The following is a 24,057-nucleotide window of genomic DNA, read 5'->3' as shown; positions in this document are numbered from 1 at the left end:
ATATAGTGTCATTCTTGGGTGGCGAGATTCACGACCAACTTGTTAATTGCTACTCACAATGTTAAGTATATACATGCAGTATTCTTTTAATCAAAACACTTTTATGAAAACCCTAACACTATGTTTGGATGAAAGATAAGATCAGAAAAAGAAAAAAAAAAGAGAGGAGAGACATCAAGAGGACGGGAAATTAGAGTAAAAATAATGTGAAAAACGATGTATAATTTGAATGAGTAAAAATACGAGAGAACAAGTTTTTGGTAGAGGCACACGTATTTGGACACAACAAAGAGTAAATTGAAACATATAAAATGTTAAGTAAAAAAAACTCTAATTTTCCTTCTCTTAGTATGCTACGACCTCTTCCATCAACAAAATTGGCATCTTACAATATAGTTTGACATGTTGTTTCCAAATTTTCAAAGAGTGCAGTCGCCACAACTGTTTCAAGGCTCCTTTGAATTGCCTAGAGACTATTGAGCATAATTTTTTAGCCAAAACATGCCTTACCCTGAGAAGAATAAAATCAATATTTATTATTTTAACTACTTAAAAAATGTAAGTATATATTTCAACTAGTTTTTAGCTTTTTTATTAATTAAAAACTTGTTTGACAGTATAACAAACACATTTTTTTTAATAACTTTTAACGTTTTAAAAACATTACATGAAACTGTGTTTTTTTAAATGGTAATTTTTAATTTATAGTTTTTTTTATATTTTTTCTTTTTTTATTCTTAATATATTTATTAAATTTTTTAATTATCTTTTTTAAATAAATCATGATTTTATTACTTTTATGTCATTTTATATTTTTCTGTTACTTACAATTAGTTTTATTTAACAATCATAATTTAATAAGTTAATTTTTTAATTTTTAAGTAACTTTTCAATTAATTTTGTATAACGATAATTATTTATTTATTTATAATTGTTTTAAACACAGATGTTGACAAAACTCATCAAAGAAAAATAGATATCCTTCGTGTGCTTGCTGGATTTGTTCATTAGAGAAGCCAAAAACCCCAGTAAACTTGGAACACGTAACATTCCAGCAGCATTTCCTCTAGCTGGTCCATCTCGATCAGCCTCTTGGTGCTTGTGTTTAATTAATTAAAACTCTGATATGAAAGCAAATGCAAACAAGACTAACATTAAACTAATGGGTTTATACTTAACAGGTCACGGAATCAGACACCAGAATGCAGTGTTTTATTGCTGATCTTCATATGCTGTCCACATCACTGTCTCAAAATTACAGCCTCAAAAACAAAGCCATATGAAAAAACAATTAATCTCATTAATTAACTTTTTAATTAGTCCCTCTCTTCCATTCGCCCGTGACACAAACTACAAACTCCACCCCGTGAATTCCCACCTAACACGTGTCCCCTCTTCCTTTCTCCTCCTCATATTGTGATCTCAAACTAAGTGAGAGCTAGCAAAAAAAAAAGAACACACACATGCACTCTTTCTTGGATTTCTGCAGAATCTGCATGTGATCATAACATTGTGTTGGAACTGTGAATATGATACATAAAGGATTGATATAAGACCTAAAATAAAATTAAGATATAATTTTTATTTTAAATGTAGGTTATATATTAGTTCTTTTTTAAAAATATATAACTTTTTTATTAATATATGAGATATTTTTGCCTAATAAAAAGTAATAATAAATAAATTTTTTTGATAGACCTAAAATTTAAATTTTATTTGTTTTACTCTTAGATGGCTTAATAATATATTAACACACTCTCCCTGGTGTCCTGTCAATCATGGTGGCATTGGACCCACGCTTTGAAGCAATGAACCACTAAGTTGGCGAGTGAGGCGCGTGAGTTAGACCCTTTGCCACGTGGCGTGAAAGAGAGCCACAAACTATGCTGTCACCTCATCAGAGCATCATAAAAAAGTGCACCCCCAGAATCTCTCTATCTAGTCACAAACTTTTGCTGTGTTGAAAAAATTGCTATGGTTGATTTGTTTTTGAACTCTCACCTGTGATTGTACACACGTGACAGGTTAAGACAAACGTGAATGCATGCACAGCATTATTATTTCTTTACAGTTTACACATCGCTAGTCTTCTATCTCTTCTATATAAAACCCCACTCATACACATATTTTACATATAGCAACTCATATTTACTTAGACATACACAATTACACATAGTTACAACTTCATATTGTTATGTAACTTCACTACCTAATTGGATGGTTATTACAGCTAAGAAATAGAAGAAAAAAAAACTGCACCATTCTTCATCAGGTGAATCACTAAGTCTAGTTGATTTTTCAATGTTGTTTTGTTTGCTTAAATGGTCACGTATAAGAGATATTGATATAAGGGGATATTGGTATATCTTGGTTTTTATGAGGTCACTTTCTGTGTCCTAACTTTTTATCTCTTCGTGTGTCTGTATAATTATCTTGGTTTTTCTTTTTGCATTAAATCATATGGGGTTTGATTCCACCCGTGAATGCCTTAATTCTGTTGTCGCGTACCAAATGTGTGCTCCTTGCTAATTCATAGCCACAATGAGCTAAACAACAACAAAGAGTCACGATATGGATTGGTTTTAAATCAAAATCACATTCCTCCGATCTATACACACTTCTAGCTTTTTCTTTTTCTTTTACATTTTTTAATCAAACTATTAATTGTTCTTTTTGATTTAAAGGACGAGAAGGAAAAGGAGCAATAAATATATTATTTAGTTTATATTGGAGCTAAATAAAATTATTATATCCTTACAATAGACAAATAAAATCTTTTAAGTTATGGATAATTTAGTTCAATTAATTTTAAAAAAATAAAGCTTCCTTTCAAATCTCACATAAAACAGAGAAAGATTTTAGCCTCTTCCATTTCCCTCCCTTTCTTTTCAAAATTTTAAACCAAACAAAATAAGTTCATAAGAATCTTTCTCATCCTATCCATTCCTCTACAATTAAAAATGTTACAAAAGGATCTTTCTCTCACACACACTATGGTCTACGTGTGCATTTTTGAGCTGGTGATCAGAATCAAACAGCAAATAATTTGGTAATAAGCAATATAAATGGGTGTAGCAGTACATTGATTAGTATATCTGTGATATCTGAATTGCCTTAATTAGAAGTAGAAATCATCAAGGGTGAGAAAATACAACATCTTAATCAGAGAGTTATTAGTTGATTAATTTAGCAAGCAAGAGAAAGTTTCTAATTCATAATTAAAATGGAAAGATAAATTTTGTTTGACTCAAACTAGAATGGTGGTTGTGATTCATTATGTAAGTTCAATTGTTTTTTGTGTCTTCCTATGTGGCTTCATATATTCACAATTCCCACGTACGATGCTTAGCTTTATTCTTATTTACTATCTGCTGCTCTGTTATTTACAGATCTTGTTCTAACTTATAGCTATAATTCACATGGAATATCTCATAGTGTTATTTATGTGTCGGTTAGGTCACTTCCAAGGTAAAAACCTACAAAAGAAATATGTCATATAACCGGACAAAATATGCTAAAAAAAAATCAAATTTTCATAATTAGTTTGACAATTTTCTTGAAGAGTATATATATATATATATATATATATATATATATATATATATATATATATATATATATATATATATATATATATATGTATCACATTGGCTTCTATTTCTTCTTTATTCTAATTTAACATATGTTCAGATTACACTAAAAATACTCTCTTTTCTTAAAGGGTCAAATATTTTGATCTAGTTAATTATTAGAAAAGAACTTATTAATCTTGTGTTTTGACCTAAGCTCTAATCTAATCTGTCAATAATAGCTTGTAGCATTTTCTATAAATAAAATTACAAAAGACGTTAAACTTATAGGCAGACAAGTAGTCAAGAAAGTTTAACTCAATTAGTTGATTATAAAGTGCATGAGTTATTGAAAATTTCTTGATACCTATTTTTTATTCCTACTAATAAAAAAATAGTTAGTTCAAGTAATTCAAAATGCCATGTACCTTGATGTATTACAAGTAAGACATTTCTATCTTTGAGAGCTTAATTAGAGGAAATACTGGTAAACAGAAATGGAATTAAAAAAAAATAAGGAAGAAAAAGTAATAGAAGTGTGGACTGTGGTTAGTGCTACCACGATTTTCTAGAGAACTTGAGCCTCAAAGGAGCTGAAAATATACACTTTTTTGAAAATTGTCCAGATTGCAGTAGTTTCTGAAAACAAATTCACAAAATACAAAAGAGAAACTAGTGGTGGTAAACTAGGTCCAAGAAGCAAGAAGAGAGTGAAGGAGGTATCATGTCACGGACCACAAAACACTGAACAGATACAAATAAAAATAAGAAGCTTAGCTAGCTGATCATAAAAATGAGGTTGGAGAACAAAGAGACCGTGGCAGGGTTACTACAGAACATTGACTCCAAGGCCTCTAAAAATTGTACAACTGTTTCCTTGAGACAGTGAATCAACCATGATTCAACACGTGTCCATCTCTTGCTATAGAATTTATAATATTCATGAACTATATCTATCTTCAATGTTTTGAGTATAAATAACAACCTTTGCTTCAGGATAGTTCTTACTAGGCCAATCTGCTTCCAACCCTCTACATTTATCTTTGTCAATATAACATTTCTGAAGCTGGACTTTTTTTGTATTTTCCATCCACAGATATCATATTTGAGGTTTCACCTTTCACATTGGTGGAGACATTGTTAGTTAGTGTCAGAAACTCATAGACTTGAGACTAAACAATGAGTCTCATTCACTGGTCTTTAATCTTATGGATCACCATGATGATGCTTATTATCCATAATTTGGATAACGTGGAAGGAAGATACCACTATCACAGGGGGAAGAAGAAAATTTCCCCTGCTCCTACACCACCAGAGGACTCTCCTTCTCCACCCCCTTCAAATTCCCCAAGTGTTCCCTCTGACCCTTATCCCAATGATCCTCCTGGGGACTCCCCTTCAGGCTGCATTTTCGATGTCAGATCCTTTGGTGCAGTTGGAGATGGTTCAGCTGATGACACTGATGCATTCGTGGCAGCGTGGAAAGAAGCTTGTGCAGTTGAGTCAGGGGTTGTTCTTGTTCCAGAAGATCACTGCTTCAAGATCACTTCAACTATCTTTACAGGTCCATGCAAGCCAGGACTAGTATTTCAAGTAAGAATGCTTGTTCAATTTCATCCTTCTTCACATCATTTTCCTTTTGCTATTTGTTATTGTTTTATAACATATAATATGGTTGAATGCAAATGTGAGTAAAAAGTTCCACATTGTATAAAGATGGACATATTGAGTAACATATAAGTAGCAAGGACTCGCATACATAATGCCTTAAGATTTTGAGTTGGATGTGGTGTGAGGTTCACTTGTGTGATTGACCTGTGTTCTATTTCTATATTACTAGTAGTACTAATGTAGCTCACTAACAAGGTTGTAATGTAAATAGGTGGATGGTACTCTAATGGCACCAGATGGACCAGAATCTTGGCCTAAGGAAGATAGCCACAGCCAATGGCTTGTGTTCTATAGACTTGATCAAATGACTCTTACTGGGAAAGGAACCATAGAAGGCAATGGAGAACAATGGTGGGATCTTCCTTGCAAACCTCATAGGGTAATTAATCATTTCACCAAGCATATAATAACATTTAAACCATGACATTTATTGTTGTATTTATTTAATGCTGAATGAACTCAAACTAAGTGCTAATGTAAAAATTGGCATTTCAGGGTCCCGATGGAAAAACTGTATCAGGACCATGTGATAGCCCTACAGTGAGTGAAGTACTCAGAACTCTTCATACATTTTTTTTCCAACCCCGTGAAACTGTCTTAGAATTGTCTCTCTTTTCAATTATAGATGATACGGTTCTTCATGAGCTCCAATTTGGTGCTGAGTGGGGTGAAAATTCAGAACAGTCCTATGTTCCACGTGAAATTCGATGGTTGCCAAGGAGTACTCATTGATAAGTTGTCAATTTCTTCGCCTAAACTCAGTCCCAATACTGATGGAATCCACTTAGGGAACACAAGGGGTGTTGGGATATATAACTCCATGATAAGCAATGGTAAAAAAACTAAAGAACAATGTCTCACTTTCTCAATATAGTAGTTTGCTTCTGTTTTTATAAATGTCAGAAAAATTGTTTAGAATAATCTAATTTTTTTGAACAGGTGATGATTGCATTTCCATTGGACCCGGGTGCTCAGATGTGGACATAGAGGGTGTAACTTGTGCTCCTACCCATGGTATTAGGTATGCTACATAAATGTTACATGATTAATCTTAATGAAGTTAAATTGAGTTGTTAATTATTTGTATTAACTACAAACTAATGATGATTAATGTATAAATAAAATCAATAAATAAATAAACCCAATTGGCGCTTGTTATTAGTATGATATAGTGATTACTGATTCTAGAACCATTTCTAAAAGCAAAACGAATGAAAAGTGACTTCCACCAATGGCATGAGGGTAGTAACTCTCCAAGTTGTACCCCAAGATTCCAACTAATCTTCAACAACAAATATTAAAAGGCTTTACCTTTCAAAAATGATCCCAACTGAAAGGCAGGATCACAGGAGTTATTTTTATATTTTTTTCTTCTTTTAGTGATCTATATAACTATATTACTTTAACAGTTGGAACAGTTGAAAGTTCAAACTGCCCATCATTAATATGACAACAAATTCTTCATTTCTGTCCCCTCATGACTATAGATCAGAACATTTTTTTATCCGCATTAGAATGTTAGTTTTGTCGGAGATCGAAGCGACCTTTCTTTCCTTTTCTTCTCTCTGAACCATCTAACTCATCTTATATCTTCTCCCCAGAGCAGAACATTTTATTCCTTTGCTTTAATTAGACATACCAAAGCCAATTTGGACTGTACCAAGTTTCTACAAAGCTAATTTCAGCATTTTTTCACCAAATTCTTACACTGTTCATTTCATTTCCACAGCATTGGAAGCCTAGGAGTGCACAATTCTCAGGCATGTGTCTCAAACTTAACCGTTCGCAACACCATCATAAAGGAATCAGACAATGGCCTGAGGATCAAGACATGGCAAGGAGGAACGGGCTCAGTGACAGGCCTGAGATTTGAGAATATCCAAATGGAGAATGTGAGGAACTGCATCATCATTGACCAGTACTATTGCATGTCCAAGGAGTGTCTCAACCAGACATCAGCTGTGCATGTAAACGATGTGACATATAGGAACATAAAGGGTACATATGATGTGAGAACACCTCCTATACACTTTGCATGCAGTGACACTGTGGCTTGCACTAACATAACACTCTCTGAGATTGAGCTTTTGCCATACGAAGGGGAGCTACTAGATGACCCTTTTTGCTGGAATGCTTATGGAACTCAAGAGACCATGACTATTCCTCCACTTGATTGCTTAAGAGAAGGTGAGCCTGATACAGTTGTGGAGCTCTCAGCATATGATTGTAGGAGTTAACATGTCACATTAAATTCATATATCATATAGTACAGTTATAGAGCAGAGAGTTAGAGACACATTGTTGTGGGTTGTGATTGTGGTCTTATGTTTTGTTACTTAGGATTCGTCCCTATTTGGGGTTTCCCCTAGTGTGTGATGAGTTACGAGATATAGAGTTTAGTCTCTTTTTTGGGACCTACATTGTAATAGCTTGATTGTAATAGCTACATTTATATATGATGATAGGTTTTAAATATCATATTAGGTTTCATTTCAAACGAGTTTAAATTTAAGAAATGAAGTTCATAGCAGAGTCATTACAAATAAATTTAGCTTGAATTAAAGAGAGAAAATTTTAAACCAATTAATTATTGAAATAATTTAATTCTCACATAAAATAGTTGGATTTTCCATTTTTTTTAAAACCTGAATTAAACCAACTTAATAAAAAAGATTTAGTTTGATTTGATAAATGATATTACAAACAAAAATAAAATAAATTTGTAGTGTAAGTTCAAGTTAAGTGATTCTAGTAACCATCTTTTCTTACTCAAATGTATGATTTGGATTAATTGTGATTATAAAAAGGAAAATAATTTAGAATAATTGGTTTGAGTAACATGTCAGCATACTCTCTTTTTTTCTGAATAACAAATCACGAAATTGATACTTGAATAAATGGCCCGCTTGTTTAAATTTTAAGAAAATCATTTTTTCAGGATGCAAATAGAATTTTTTTTTCAACAAATAAATTTAAAAAACTACCCAAAAAAATATTTGAATTTCATTAGATGGATTTGGTTTGAATCCAAGAATATACTAGTATTAACTAAACCGGATCTATGCAAATAGTTTAGTTAAATTTTAAAACTCAATCACATTAGAGACATCAGGCAGTAAATAGCAAGAAAGACAAGCCATGTCTTATTCAGAGCATCCACAATGGAATGGAAGTAACTTAACGAGTTGCTTGTTAAAAAAATATTATTTTGTCATGCACACGTATCATTTTGAGTTATTTATAGAAATAATTATTATTCATGAGTTGTTTAACAAGAAAGAAAAAGAATATTTGTGAGTTAAACATTTTTTTAATAAAAACTCTCATTGGAGAGAAAATTAATTTGATTGTTTAAGATAAAAACTCACAATGTTCTTTTTATTCTAGAATCATGACCCATTTTATAGTAGATTTTTATTATTGACAAATGTTAGTTGGGTTAACAAATAAGAATCAATTTTACCTTATAAAATTATAATACAATAAAAAAATAGATATCAATTATTAATTATTTTATCTTCACAATGAAAAAAAAATAGTTATTTCTCGTGAAGATAATTTAAACACAATAGTCTATTGACTTTGAAAAAATAGAGGAAAAAGTGAAAAATTTGATAATGCACCCAAAAGGCTATTGCTTCCTGCACTTCCCAATTATTTTTTTCACTTCCTTTTTGCCTTTCCTAATGGTCAATCTGGAATGCAAAATTACATTCCAGAATGCACTCCCTTTATTGGCTTTTGGAATGGCCAATTTGAAAGGTTAAAAAAACATTACGGAGACAGTGCAGGAAGCAACAGCCCACCCAAAAACCCGCTTGAACTACCCACAACCCGACAACCCAATGGGCCGTGATTTGGGAATCGGCCCATGTCATTAGTGCATTTTGATTTGGGCCTTTTTGCTAATCCCTAGGGAATTTCTTTGTACATTTTTTTCTTGTAATCGTAAACTTATGAATTCACAAATAGTTTACAACTTGTAATCCGTAAGTTTAGGGATTACAAGAATTTTTTTAAAAAATAGTTTACAAATTAGTGGCTTATAAGATTTTTTTTTAAAATATTTTAAATAACTAGATTAATAAATTAATTAAATTATAAAATAATTAATATCATTATATATAATACTAAAATTTTTAATATATATTTAATATATATAAATTTATATAATAAATTTTATAATAATTAATTTTGATTTAATAATTAATTTGACATGTAAATTTTCATGAAAACTATCTTTAAACAAATTAATTACTCTTCTTGGTTTGTAGTATCGTAAAAACGCGAGTCGTTTCGCAAACGCAGAAGAGTGTTTGCTCGTAGACACACCGCGGAGGACTCAGAGCTAGTTGATCCTCATAATCAGTCTCTCAGGCAAGTGCCCACCATCCCAATTTGTTTATTAAACCATGTTCACTTTTCTGCCTTTTATCTGTTCGATGAATTGCCTCTGTGTTTTTTGTTTCGCAGACTCTATCGTGTCATTTTGAACATGCCGTCTCTTCAAACTGCACTGCCTCCTGAGCTCGCCAACAATGCCACTAGGGTCAGTCTGTCACATACCAAACCCCCTTCTACTCCTCTGCTTCCCTTTCAATTTGTTTTCTTTCTAAAAAATTATGCTTTTTTTTTTTTTTTTACTTTTATGCCTTTTTGTTTTGTAGCTTTACCGTGAATGCCTGCGAAGAGCTAAATATATTGGTCATCGGGTACGCCATTCTCTCTATCTTCCTTTCAATCAGATTCACTTGTAGTCAGCATAATTTAAATACAACATATATATATATATATATATATATATATATATATATATATATATATATATATATATATATATATATATGGGAACCCTCACCATGGTGAATTTTTCGCTAATCAAGTTGTGAGCCTCATGTTTGCGACTTATGTTTTCTAAAGTTTAGATTTTGTGATTTAACACGTTTGGCAGATACTGATCCTTTGAGTACTCAGCATCATTTACTTCATCTTTTATTTTTATGCTTGTGATGCTCTTTTCATCCATGCTTATGGGGTGCTTCTGCATTGAGGTTGCTGTCCTTGTGCTTCTATGCTAGTAATGCACTCTTTTTGCTGAAGCACTGTATTTGTTGTGTTCTGTTTGGATAAAGTTTTCCTTCAACACTCAGTTAGGAGAAGAAAATAAAAAGGTAAAATGAATTAAACTTGTCACATAAGTTAAATTTAACATGTGCACTTCAACTTTTATAGAAATTCTCTCATCGAACTCTTCCAAGGTTGAGGTGTATAAGTTGTTACTAACTTATAGAAGTTTGATTAATTTTATTTTTCTTCTTTCATAAGTACTTATAGAGAAGTTTATCCAAACAGGGCCTAAGATGTGTTTCTAACTTATAGAGAAGTTTATCCAAACATAGAAGTTTAAATATCTAAGCTACATACATATGTGATGAGACTAAGATATTTGAAACTGATCATGCTGTATGCCTGCTTGCTGTTGCAGAAACATAACACGGAGCTTCTTGTTGATTTGGTGAGACAACAGTTTAAGAAAAACATGCATGAAACAGATCCCGAGAAGATTCAGAAGTTAAAGGATGAGTAAGCTTGGCTCTAGTATATTGCATTTATTTTGTACATGTTTATTTCTGTTGTTTTCTTTTCCCTTTTCTTTGATTCCTTTGCCCTTCATCAGCTGCAATGTAATTTGTTTGATTACTTAAATTGTAGTTTGGTTTCTGTTTTTGTAGTGCTGCGAGGGGGCTTATCAATCACATATTGTATGAGTCAGAGCAAATGACAGGTTCTAAATTCAGCAAGAGCAAATAACCTAATTTGCTTTATCCCAAATGATCCAGTTTATCCATCAGTTCAAGGTTTGGCAGATCAAGCATGTAAAAAAAAGCCTTCCAAGGTTTTATGATGGTTATTGGTCATGTTAAAATGTTATTTAAAACAATTGTAAGAAATAGGATGATGGTTTTTTTGCCGGTGCTATTTTTCAAATCCATAGTGCCCTCAAGATTCTTAAAACTACTTTCTACTTTGTACCAAATGATTCAGTGTCTATCAATTCAACATTTGGCAGCTTATGAATCCAGAACCCTGTCTCCTCGTGGATGATTTTTTTTTTTTTTTTACATTTACCTTTGAAGAAGTAACACTGATCTCTTTGGCTTTTTTATTTTTCAATTTTAGTTTTCGTTTACATTGAGAAGGCCTTGTGTATCAAGCCTTGTGTATGATACACGACAAAGATGCCAAAGTCAAAATCTAAGCCAAGAGACTGGCATTATTAGGTTCCAATTTTCCATGCATAATACATTTCTACTGTTTCTGACTTCAAGGGATTGTCATTTGTGAGTTTCTGAAAGCTGGATTGCTTTAATTTTTAAAGTTTGGTAAAAAAAGAATTCTTGCCTTTCTGTGGAATAGGTTTGTCACATTTTATGTTTGAGTTTTATATTCTCCATTAAGAGTACTTAACTGACAAAAACATTTCTGAATGATTTTTTCTATTGACAGAAAAAGAGGAAATCCTTTTACAGTCAAACCAAGCCAAAGATGTTGGAGTTGAAGAGTTAGTGACAGATGGTCAATGAGTCTACTAGTTGTTTTCTCAGTTGTCTCGGTTCAGCATCTTGTCATTATTTTTTAGCAATTCTTCAAAAGTAACAGGAGATTCCTTTTCTAGGCTATAGCGAATCTAAGATGGAATAAGGTTTGTATTATTCAATGACTCATCTTGCATACCGAGGAGTGGAAGCTATAAGAGTTACTTTCCTTCAACATTTTGTGCGACTTTCTAAATTCATTTGTCAAAAACTGCGCCTAGAGTTGTGTCTCCCGAAAGTTTTATGCAGAGAATTTTTTCTGCCATGAATAATTCGATGTTACAATAACTACATGGCGAGTGCTAGGAATAAGATGCCTCATGCATAATTCCCCTTCAAAGTGAAGGGCACATCATAAAACAAAGTTGGAGATGGACAAAAGAAATAGAGAGGAGATTAGCAAGCCATTATGGCGATATGATATATTTAGTAAAAAAATTATTTACTCGTGTAGTCCATATAGTTAGAAAAACTTTTGTTTAGGCCTTATACTTAAAAACATCCCTTTTCATTGCTATATATATAATCATTTTTAATCTCTTTTAATCTTTGTCATAACAACTAAAAGAAATTAAAATAATGTATAAAGACTAAAAGAAATTAAAATAATACACACAGAAAAGAGATTAAAAATAATACGTGTAAAAACTAAGAAAATGTTTTTAATATAGGAACTAAAAAGAATTTTTTTACATTTATAGCTACCAAATAAATAATTATACCTATAAAAAAACTCAAAAGTTCAAATGTCAATGGTAGATAAATTATTACAAATCCTAAAGATCTAGTATATTTTAAAAACTTAAAATGTCAATGGTAGATAAATTATTGCAAATCCCAAAGATATAGTATATTTTAAAATTTTCAAATGTCAATGCTATATAAATTGTAAATCATAAACGAATAAATTGATTTTACATAATACTTAGCATGGTGTTACATAGAATTTTCATTACACCAAAGACAGGATTATGTTAACAAATATTTGTAAGACCTATAAGATTAAGGTTAATCATATTTCGAGAAAGGACAATTTCGTTAAAAGAAACTTCGATATCAATAGCATAAGTGCATAACTCTCTAAGGACATCTCCAATAGGAGTGCTTATATGAGTTACTTAATTTTAAATAACGTTACTTAAGTTTTTTTTTTTTTCACAAGAGCATATGACGTGAAGTTGCTTAATAACATTACACCATAAATAACATATTTTCATGCATGGTAGGACCCATAAAATTAATTTAAACACTCACTTTAACAATCTTAACATTGAAGTAATTTTTGTTTAGTATACTAAAATCTATATAGAATTGTAAGGCCCACAAAATTATGATAAATGTTATTATAGATGTTCTAATAGATCATTTGTTAGGTTAATGGTCTAGTTTGTTGTTAGAATAATTGTTTTTGCTTGTTAATAACAACTTACTCTAGGTCTACAAAACTTGTCTCTTTCAGGCTGTCCCCTGATAATTATTTTACATGAATGATTATTTTTAGAGGTTTATTCTGATTTGAACAATGACAGATTTACGTAGACCTTTTATCCGATACACAGTTGATAAGATGGCAACATTTCAATACCTCCATAATTGCATTACCAAACAAATCATAGACAAACTGTTCTAACAACTTTTTCTTTTTTTTAATCATAGACATTAACCAATCTTGTTACAAGTCCATGCACTAAAAATTCATATTGTAGCAATTACCTTTGTGAAGAATCAGAGGTTAAAATGAGTGAGGGGCATGCCACCTTTGTTGGCAATCCTTGTATTATAGGCATAAGTACTAATAAAAGGATGTATCAGTGTTCAACCACCTTTCCTCAAATTGGATGGCCTAACTTCTGCAGGGCTAAATGATCCTCTCCCAACACCTCGAGGGCTTTGATTTCCTCTGAGATGGCTTATCCGAGGGCTGTATACTTTATCTGTGAGCCTTGGACTTGTTAACTCTTGGGATAGGTTTGGAGTGGATTTCATCACCTTTGGACTGCAAACACGTCTAACCTCACCCCGGCTTCGAGTAATTATTCCATCTAAAACCTCTCCATCATCTGCAAAGGAAGCTGTCCTGCTCAAGTCCCCTTCCTGAAGACACAGATGCCAATTGTAAAAACCATCCAAATGGTTATCAGTTCAAACCATCCAAATGGACATTGAATGCCAATTATAAAAAAATGTTGCTTCATTTGATGCATTCGAAAGTGTGAAATGCCTGTTTACAATGATGCAAACGGGTTCCCAGAATTACTCTAAGCCGTGGATTGACCTCAAAGAAGTTATGCACAAGTCATGTTCCTAAGAAATATAAATCATTAAAGAACTACTTGCAACTATTGATATTCATGTGATTTGTATCATGAAAGTCATGTAATTCCATAACATATAAGTATAGATAGTTTCTTTTTACCAAAAGAACCCCCCCTAGTATGTAGCTAAATAGAAAAGTGAACTTGGCTCTAGTATTGAATACTTACAGTCACTAAGTTGAATGGTAAAGCAGGTACTTCTTCATATTCTGCAGCATCTAAATCTTGAAGGTGTGCTCCTTTAAAAAACTTGGGCAGAATGTATTGCCTCACAGGAACCAGAAGCATGATCATCAATGGGAATAGAACCCCAGCTGTTGGAACCCAAGTGATACCAAAACAAACAAGCAAGTAAGCAGTCTGGAAGGCTGTGAATACTGCAATTGTCTTGAATGGTACAGTTTCCACATAAGTTGCATGGCACTCCTCCAAGACTCTTTATAGTTATTTAAAAAAAAAAAAAAAAAAAAGCAGCAGCAGCATGTCAGTTAATGCAACTTTTCTGAAGAGTGAAAAAAAAGGCAGGAAATGTTTAAGATCATATTCATACTTGTATCTTCTGCTTGGAGCAGTGAAAATTAATAAAATCCGTTCCCAAAACTGGTTGCCAGGTAAGTTTTCAATGGCCATGAAAGCAAAATATCCCCAGAGTACAGAAGTTGGAATCTTTTTCAGGAAAGGCATTGCTGCAACACATCCTCCTACCATCAAAGATTGCAGCAGGTTGCTCACACGCTGTTCTTTGACCTCAACAGGCAATAAGTCATCAATTTCCTTCTCAATGTCAAATACTGACTCATCAACTGGAGCATTTATACTCCCCATGCTTGATGCCAATTGAATAGTTGACTCTTTCAACTCTTTAAGTCCCTGTCAAAAAGAGTTTGGGCAAGGATTGATTATAACATGATATGTCACTACTTGTTTGAACTAGAGGAAATATAGGAAAATTTTCAGTTAAACCATTAAAACAATGATATGATGGAAGATTCTCTTTCATCAGTTTTAGAATAGAGAACTTTCAAAACGTAAAGCAGAACTTAAGAATTATATGCCAGAAAACTGTTATCAGTGATCATGTCATATAGGTAAAAGGGAAAAGGGAGAGTGATAAAAAGACCACAAGCTCCACGTACCTGCGAGGAAGGTTCCTGGTGAACTAAAGGGGTCTGCATCTTCCAGTAAGCATCTTGCATACCTCCATATACTTGTCCCAAGCTTTCTAGCTTTTTCATAGAACTTCGTGCTGTTGCAACAAGCCGGTTTCTAAGTAACTGCAAATCAACCAAATGTAAGTATGATGATAGTAGCAGCGCACTTGTAATCATTATGTATTAAGTTTCTACTTTCTTCTTTAAAGTTCTAGGTCTACTAAAGAGTGTAGTAGTGGAATTGTATTGGCAAAATTTATGACAGTAAAGCTCTATAAAAAGAAAGAACATGAAACATGCAATTGTAATTAATGCCTACCTGGTGCTTCAATGTAGCTAAACTTTTGGTATGCATTGGAGATTGTGGAATGACACCATTTGACGGGGGAATTCCAATTAGACCGCATATTATAACCTAACATTCATTCAAGATATCAAATGTGTCACAATCACGGATCACATTCAGCTTACAGCAAATCAGGAGGTCACACACAATGTCATCTCAAATTCCAAAGGGAAAACAAAGAGCATTGGGAAAAAAGGCAAATAACCAAAACAATTTTTTTATAAATCAAAGGATCAAAAAGAGCAAGGAGTATCATGTACCATGAATCCCAATAGAAGCAAATCATAATGGAAGGAAGGGGGCTTTCTTAAGTTGAACTCTTTCTGCTGAGCAAGCTGAGATGCCACACTATGGTCAAAATAATAAAGCACAGCAATCATTGTTGCTGGAATAAAGGCTCCAATAATATAGAGAACTGGCACATTCAGCATGTCCTGTTGGTGATTTTGAATATTTCATTTAAAATTTCCATGGAAGAAATTAGAATATATAAAATGAAAGAGAAATTTCATCATCATATTTCCTAGCGCAAAATAATTAGGACTTATAAACTAATCATGCCTTTATGACGGTCCAGTTTTCAAAGGCACCAGAGGACCATGGATTTGGACTGAAGAGACGCCTAGGGATTCCTTTTGGAATACTTCCAGCTGGAATATAAGAAACGGCAGTCCACAATAGAACCATCAATGGTACACCATAATCTGCTATGAAGCCTCGTAAACATCCTGTAATAATGGGAATATAATCTAAGAACTACTGAAAGTATGAAACATAACGGGAAAGGGTCAAAAGATGAGTTGAAAGATGGGAAAGGGAATAAATCAAATACATAACTTAAAGCACCTCACAGTACAAACCAAAGTCAGTGCCATGCAAACTACTACTCCTTATTGACTTCTATTAAATACTTCTTGCAACAAAGAATGCATATCTGATATTTCAATGGAAGAATATAGTATTTTATGCTCTCTTAAGTCATATCATGTTGATTATGCAAATGCACATGTGATATGGAACCTCTATAAAGTTTCACTAGTCTTACCTGATCCATATCGCCAAGACCTTGCTTTTCGGCTTCTCAATGCTGTATGTAGGAGGCCAAAGGACAGAACCAAAGAAAACATGCCATTTCCAAATCTCCATGAAGATTGAAACTCGGGTGATGTTAGGTTTGCCCTCTCAGGTATGTGAAACTCATGGATGAGTCCCTGTTAAACCCAATTAGAGAGCATTTTTATCAGTTGAATTGATCTTCCTCCAATGTTATCATAAATCATTTTATATTTTCATTAACCACATAATAATTTGCACTTAAAAAATTCAAGAGTCAATAGCACTATCAAAGAAAACAGAAAGACATCTCTTACTCTAACAGCCTCTTGCATGAAAAGCATTGCAATAAGAAGGCCAAACAGTTCCCCCGCTAGGCGAGTGAACCTGTTGATGATGGAACAAGCTCCTAAGATAGCCAGTAGGAACAACAAGATGGCAGTCCACATGCATACCCTGCCCATACATCAAATACAAGAGGCAAATAAGTTTCTTTTATAAGGCATCATACAGACAGCAACTCTTCATAAAAATTACAGCTAAGAACATAAAATGATGACACCACTTCAAATATGAAAGTGAGGAGACTATACCATCCAGTCCATGCTAGAAAGAGTTTCGAACCCAATTCTGGTCTACTTTTCGCAAAGTTAAACATAAATGTATACATAATTACGGTTGGTTCTGCTACTCCAAGAATCAGCAAAGGCTGGCCTCCAATAATAGAGTGTATAATTCCACACAACGCAGTAGATGCTAATGTTTGCACTGCAGTAAGTACTCCATCTGGAAATTGTTGGAACACAGTAAATCAAATTTGAGGTGCACTATATCGCTATCTCTTCATTTGTCTAATTACCTATCTTATCATAAGAAAAATATTCCATACATGGATAAAACCCAAGTATGCGGTATGAGTAAACAAGTAATGTACCCGTGTCTCTTTCCAACTGTTCTCCAAATGAAATAACAGGAATTGCTGATGCAAAGAATATATATGTAGTAGGGGCTAATATCCTGAGAAACAGCAGTTCAAGCACCAAGTTAACATTCCAATCAAAAGAAGTATGGAGTTGCCAGACATTGCTCACAAGTGTAGTAACTTTAAAGGAATACTAACTGAATTAAAGCAAAACCTTTCTGTCATTCAAGCATATTTCATGCTATCAAAATCCACTATCCTAGGAAAATAAGTTACAATCTTTCCTAGCATAAGAAAAGGTGTACCTGAACCCTGCCGTGAGACCACCAATCCAGTCTTGCTTGTAACACATCAATCTCCCTTGAAGATCATTTTTAATTCCACGAAACGGAACAAATGTCTCTTCCATAGTTTTCTTAACCAGAAGCTATAGCCAAAAATCAAAACTTTACAAGGATTTATAATTTTGTTATGCTTTAACAGCAGTTAGATTTGCTGAAACAGCACTGTACATCAGTACACCACTCAATCTTGGCTGTTAGCAGTGCATTTTCTATGAGCAACTGAGGAATGAAGAACAATGGCCACACACACCTACGGTAAAATCAGCAAGCAATTACACATCATTAAGATTTATAACAAGATTTATATGAAAACAAACCCCATCAATGGTACCCCAGTGGCAACACAACAATGCAAGGTTGCTTATCTATTCTAGCCCAAATAAATATATGGCACAAACTTGAAAGTTACAATAAATAGTCAAAGCTTAAAACACATAGCAGTGAGTGAAAAGTACAAAAATGACAATGTGGGTCAAAAGTGGAGAAAGGAAGGTCGTTCGTCATTGCAAAAGAGCAAGCATTGTAATGGGTAAAGGAAAGGGGAATAGGAATATGCCTGGTAAAGGAAAAGCTAAGAAAACAGCCAAAATAACATGGTGGGTGTTTGGAGGGAGGGGATATTTGGTGGCTGGAAATGCAATGTATGATGAGTATGACAGTGCTGAAAATGAAGGGAGAGAGAGAGAGAGTTGGTAAAAATTACAGTATGGTATGGTTTTGGTGGAATGAGATGAGATGCTGCATTTCAAATTACATGATTAGGGGAGACTGCCATGTTTTTATATTTTCACTTTATATACTTTGTATTATTTATTAAAATTTATTAAACTACTCACAAAATAAAATCATGATTTCTTATTTCTCATCAAACTAATATTTTTCAACCAATTCAGTACATTTTGAAATAAAGTGATACATCACTTTATATTTAAATCAGAGATCAAATCTCAAACTTTAGTCAAAAAATCTTAATTTTAAATCATTAGACAAATAATTTTTAACATTTGAGAGACTCTTTAAATAAAAAATAGACTAATGAAATCGATTATAAAAAAAGATTTAATATCTTGTAAGATGATAATTTAAGACTTAAATATTTTCAGTGATTAAAAATGTTTAAAAAAAATTGTCTCTAAAAAGATAAATTATTAAATTGTTCTATACTATTATAGTTTCTATTAATCTTCATATGATAAATAATTAAGTATTATGGATTTTTTCTTATAAACTGAAAAACTTGAATCCATATTACATAAATTTGGCAAGAATATAGACATACACATAATTCACCGTATAACTTTGTCTCCAAAAGAGGGTATTTATGAAGAAAAAAAAATTATAACGATGTGAGAGAAACTAATTTACCACAAAATAACGAACAACTATTCAAATAGATGTTAGAAGAGGTATGCTTTGCGCGTTATAGAAACATTAATTCAATGTATATATGAGCGCGTATCTCATCGGATCTAGAGAACAAATTCTTGTCGTTTAGAATTAGGGCTTGATGTTTTGGATTTTTCTTTTTTGTACAACTTGATGTTTTGGATTAATGTAATATTCGTATGCATGTAACACTCGTTTTGCACCTAGATCTGGGGATGCAAAATGGCAACGGTGCCACGTTGCAAAACGAATAGGAAAACGTCATGAATATACCATTAGGTAGAGGTTTACAAGTACATAGATTTCATTTCACCTAAATATTTTAGGTTTAATTATTATTTTAATATCTGAATTTGTGAATGTATTTTTTTTTAAGTTCTTAAAATTTTAAAATATTTTTTTAGTTCTTGAATTTCGATAAATTGATATTTTATGATGATTTTTAATACTTTGTGGTAATTTTTTTAACACTTTTTTACAATTTTAAAATGTAAATTCAAGCGACTAAACAATAAAAAGTTAAAATAAGTTTTTTGTCCTCAAATATGAAAATGTTGACAAGCTGATCTTATAAAATTTTTAATATATTTTTTGTACTCACAAAATTGAAATGTGTAATTTTTTAATTCAAAGTAAGATTTGAACATCCCAAACATATGTGCTTGGCCTTTTTACATTGGTTTAGATGCACAATGTAAAATATATCACATTTTACATTGGTTATATACATAACTGATATAAAAAATTATTATTATAGGTTCGGATTTATCCAAACTTGTGTCTAAGTAAAAAAAATGATATATTTTAATTTTATGAGGATGAAAAACATTAAAAATTTTATAATAACGAATTTTGAATATTTTTATATTTATGAAAATAAAAAATATATCTTAACCAAATAAAAATTAATTTATGACAACTAAAAATCATCACAAATTATCAATTTATTATGTCAGGGACTAAAAAATAATTTGTCAAGATTTAGGAATTAAAAAAATCTTTTTAAATTTCAGGGACTAAAAAAACACACCCCAAATTAATGTATTTTATACATCTTTTCTCAAACTTTTTTCTTTAAAAAAAACTTACAAATTTGTCTTCTACATTTTTGTTAAATTGAATCTCAAAAATTTATCAAAATTAAGACATATCTTAATAATAAAAAAGATTTACGAAAATATTTATATATAATTTATTAATAATATTTTAACATCCACAACGAAATTCAAACTCACATTCTTAAGAAATATGAATTTGATCTTAATAACTAGATCGACTTTTTTTTTTTGCAATTTGATAAATTTGTTAATCAAGTTTTAATTTCACCTTCAATATTTGTTGGACAGTTGTGTCCCAAGCCAATGTTACAAGGACACATGTAAAGAGTCCACATGTGACATTTCATATATGACGGTTTCTAGCGTGCTTACTAGGTCTATATGATATGAAAGTTTTTTCATCCGTCAGATCCATCTGTCATTCAGCATTAGGTGTAGACTCTTTTATTTATTACCATATTGTATCCCACCCACACACGCATAAAACATTTAAATTTTTAAATGTTCTAATTTGATCATTAAATTTTCAAAAATGTCTCAATTAGGTCTTTTATGTCCAATTAAGATTGACATCATTGAAATTACCACTAATCAAACATGCCATGTATATACCAACTTAACTTGATCCTAGGGAGCGCCTTGACCCCTCCCTTCCTAGAAATCTTTTATGTATATATATTAAAAAATACTAATAAATAAAAAAATAGATTTTTTAGTTAATATATATTTAATTTTCTTCTAATATTACATCATACATCTAGTTTTACATATAAATTAATAATAAATAATTTTGTTAAATTTATTATTTATTAAATAATTATTTAAATAACTATGTAAAATAAATACCACCCTCTTTAATACACTTCTAGATCTGTTAATGGCCGAAAGGTACCTAATTGAGGTATTTTAAAGATCAAAATTTTAAGAAACAAATTAATGTATTTTAAATAGTTTAGAGATAAAATTATTATTTAAACCTATTATATATTCATATTATTTGTTTTTATTCATTTTTTCTAACAATTCCAACTATTTCAAAATACTGCTCTTATGCCTAACAATTGATTGATTATACTTTCAAAATTAAATTAATTGAATCAATAGAAGCATACAACGATCACACAAAAGATGGGCCGAAATAATGCAAATTCATATTAAAATACACATTCGCAGTGTTTAGCTCACGGCTCGTATGTGCAGGTGGGGCCGTCATTGTACGTATCTGTTTCAAATTAATTTAAATAAAGGCCGGTTGTGATATGGTGCGCTACAAGGGAAGAGAGTCTACATCTCACGCTAGGGACATATGGATCCGACGGGCCAAAAAACTTTTGCACCCTGCATGACCTTATTGACCTAGTAATACTCTCTCATCTTATGTTTAGGAAATCAGTTTAATTTATTAGAAAATAATAAAAATTATAATAAGTTTAAAACCTTAGATATAATTATGGTCTTCAATATATCAAATCAAGAAACTCTCTCCATCTAATGAGAAAACGATAATAAGATGATTTGATTAAGAAAAATTACTAAATTAATTATTCGTGATTATTGTCTAAATTTCACTATGTTTGATTTATCAATTAATATAGATTCAATTATTTTTAATAACTCCGATAATTTAATATATTGTATTTTTAATGATGATTCATATTTTATAAAAATGCTCTAAAATTTAAATTTATATCTTAAGTCTACATTGGCACACTAAAAACCCTCTACATATAAATAGAAGTGTGTTTATGCCTCATGTTATTGTTAGGACAAAGTTGGGAGAATAGAGCAGAGCCGCTGAACCCTGGAATACTCCGTCCTCCTTCTAGCATCCTCTCGACATGAACAAATATCAATCTATATATAAATACAATGTAAAAAAAAAATACACTATGAATATATATATATATATATATATATATATATATATATATATATCAAATTCTTAGTTTCTTAAAAAAAATTACAATCTTCTCTTACCTTCGTGGTGAGTTGTAAACACAACAAACATCAATATTTTATTTTAATCGGCAAAAGAGAATATATTAATATCAATTGGTACAAGGGTGAGTACCAAAAAAACCCATTTACATGAGATTCAGAGGCAAGCTAAAGGCAGAACAAACAACAATATTCTGACTTTAGAAATATGAAGAATTGTTATATTTTACATTTATAGAATAAAACTGATGCTACAAAGAATGATTATAAGAATATTTGTTGGAAGAATGTCATCTAGAAGAAAAGAAATTGTCAAGAATGAATAAGTTATTGCTAGTTATTCCATATTCAATGTTATACGTAATTGATTTGTTCCACAAAATCGGTGCATGCTTAAAAGAAACAGTTTCTTAAAAGTTTAAATACAAATATGATCACTAATCAAGTAAAGCCTACATAAGTAGAAGAACCCTTTTGTAAAAAAAAAGTAGAAGAACCCATGAACTTCCTGTTAAAGATTTTGTTCGAAACATGGTATTAAGTTCACAAGTATTATTCCTCCTCTAAAGTTCATTGAATCAATTCTTTTTTGACATTTTGGACATTCTAATTTTTATCGAGATGTGTTAGAATGGATGGTTAGACAAAACCAAATACACGAAGACGGTTGATATTTAAGACCGTATCATTAATGAGAATTAGCTAAACTTAACTCATAGAATGAGTCAATGTCTGGGACTTTCAGTCAAAAATCAAGATGATACACCAGCCCCCCTATTATTGTTTCTCACTCACCAATTGATAAAAATATCCTTGTCTTCTAGCCTATATACCTAATAGCCTTAGCACGTTTTCATCCTCTCCTAATATTATTATTACGTATTGGGAAAACATCATTTTCTTTTATGTCCAGAAAAAATAGTGCATGTTGTATCTAGCATGTACTTCAATAACTCAATATGGAAAGAACGGTTCTCTTATTTAATATTCACGAGTTTGGTATACCTCCCAATGTATGATTTGATTCATCAAAATTAGTGAGAGAAGAATAAAGAGACATCAAATACGGATTTGTATTTTTCATTTTTTTATATATTTGTCAATTTGCATGCTAAAACTACATTATTTTTTTACAGATTGTATATTGGAACATATCAGGAAAAAAAAAGCTAAATAAATCCTATCCATACAAATGGAGATATTTAGTCATCTCAATTCTTTCCCAACAGTACAATTATTTGTATTATGGATCAAATCAGAGTTTTATTCACAAGAAGACATGCAAAATCAGATATTGAACAAGACTACCCCTCTTCCTTGTCAACTTGTACACACTCAGAAATTCAGAATAGAGAGTATTGGTGACATCACTTTCAGTTACTAATTATTTTGTCTGGTTGTCACGCTTTACTTCAACTCACAAATAACGTGAAAGTAGTTTATTCTTTCAGAGGAACTCACCAATTGGTAGATCCTTTCTTTGATAATTGCAAATTTGATGATCGCATGTGATATTCCAAATTCCAATTGAAGCCAATCTCAATTTTGTGGACTCACTGGCTTCTGAGAACCTTAATTAATTAGGCATTAGCTTCGAATTTTTAAAATTTTCCCTTTAGCTAACCGGACCATCAATCTTCATGAATAAGGGGTACAATAATAGTGTCAGGTATCATAACAATCAAATTAATCAATTTGTTGAGACCAA

General features: G+C 31.7%; 3 protein-coding genes across 7 annotated transcripts; 2 read left to right on the top strand and 1 right to left on the bottom strand.

The window, feature by feature from the left end:
• The first annotated feature begins 1,817 nt into the window (after window positions 1–1,817).
• On the top strand, window positions 1,818–7,737 carry LOC114366946 (polygalacturonase At1g48100-like). Of its 2 annotated transcripts, none has more exons than XM_028323991.1 (7): window positions 1,818–1,915; window positions 4,666–5,162; window positions 5,452–5,619; window positions 5,736–5,780; window positions 5,866–6,073; window positions 6,180–6,261; window positions 6,970–7,737. In XM_028323991.1, exons 2-7 carry the CDS (start codon window positions 4,749–4,751, stop codon window positions 7,475–7,477), a joined length of 1,425 nt encoding a protein of 474 aa, XP_028179792.1. In that variant the 5' UTR covers window positions 1,818–1,915; window positions 4,666–4,748; the 3' UTR covers window positions 7,478–7,737. The 2 variants fall into 2 exon arrangements, with proteins under 2 accessions (XP_028179792.1, XP_028179791.1); XM_028323990.1 differs by lacking the exon at window positions 1,818–1,915 and adding an exon at window positions 2,035–2,272.
• Window positions 7,738–9,470: 1,733 nt separating this feature from the next.
• LOC114367161 lies at window positions 9,471–12,011 on the top strand. Of its 2 annotated transcripts, XM_028324270.1 has the most exons (6): window positions 9,471–9,617; window positions 9,714–9,789; window positions 9,908–9,952; window positions 10,726–10,823; window positions 10,973–11,098; window positions 11,748–12,011. In XM_028324270.1, the coding sequence occupies exons 2-5, from the start codon at window positions 9,736–9,738 to the stop codon at window positions 11,049–11,051; spliced, it is 276 nt and encodes a 91-aa protein (XP_028180071.1). In that variant the 5' UTR covers window positions 9,471–9,617; window positions 9,714–9,735; the 3' UTR covers window positions 11,052–11,098; window positions 11,748–12,011. The 2 variants fall into 2 exon arrangements, with proteins under 2 accessions (XP_028180071.1, XP_028180070.1); XM_028324269.1 differs by lacking the exon at window positions 11,748–12,011 and having other exon boundaries at window positions 10,973–11,322.
• A 1,388-nt stretch (window positions 12,012–13,399) lies between these two features.
• LOC114425659 (probable boron transporter 2) lies at window positions 13,400–18,721 on the bottom strand. 3 transcript variants are annotated; one of them, XM_028392603.1, is made up of 13 exons: window positions 18,671–18,721; window positions 17,929–18,217; window positions 17,591–17,718; window positions 17,295–17,487; window positions 17,019–17,157; window positions 16,694–16,859; window positions 16,210–16,376; window positions 15,909–16,082; window positions 15,622–15,717; window positions 15,288–15,425; window positions 14,702–15,021; window positions 14,320–14,587; window positions 13,400–13,930 (listed from the first exon to the last, which is right to left on the bottom strand). In XM_028392603.1, exons 2-13 carry the CDS (start codon window positions 18,030–18,032, stop codon window positions 13,652–13,654), a joined length of 2,172 nt encoding a protein of 723 aa, XP_028248404.1. In that variant the 5' UTR covers window positions 18,033–18,217; window positions 18,671–18,721; the 3' UTR covers window positions 13,400–13,651. The 3 variants fall into 3 exon arrangements, with proteins under 3 accessions (XP_028248404.1, XP_028248403.1, XP_028248405.1); XM_028392602.1 differs by having other exon boundaries at window positions 18,423–18,704; XM_028392604.1 differs by lacking the exon at window positions 18,671–18,721 and having other exon boundaries at window positions 13,652–13,930; window positions 17,636–17,718; window positions 17,929–18,047.
• Between the last annotated feature and the right edge of the window lie 5,336 nt (window positions 18,722–24,057).

This window comes from Glycine soja, chromosome 9 (assembly GCF_004193775.1).
Source record: "Glycine soja cultivar W05 chromosome 9, ASM419377v2, whole genome shotgun sequence".
Classification (NCBI taxonomy): domain Eukaryota; kingdom Viridiplantae; phylum Streptophyta; class Magnoliopsida; order Fabales; family Fabaceae; genus Glycine; species Glycine soja.
The sequence above is the reverse complement of the archived record's forward strand: the minus strand, read 5'-3'. Positions and strand labels throughout refer to the sequence as shown.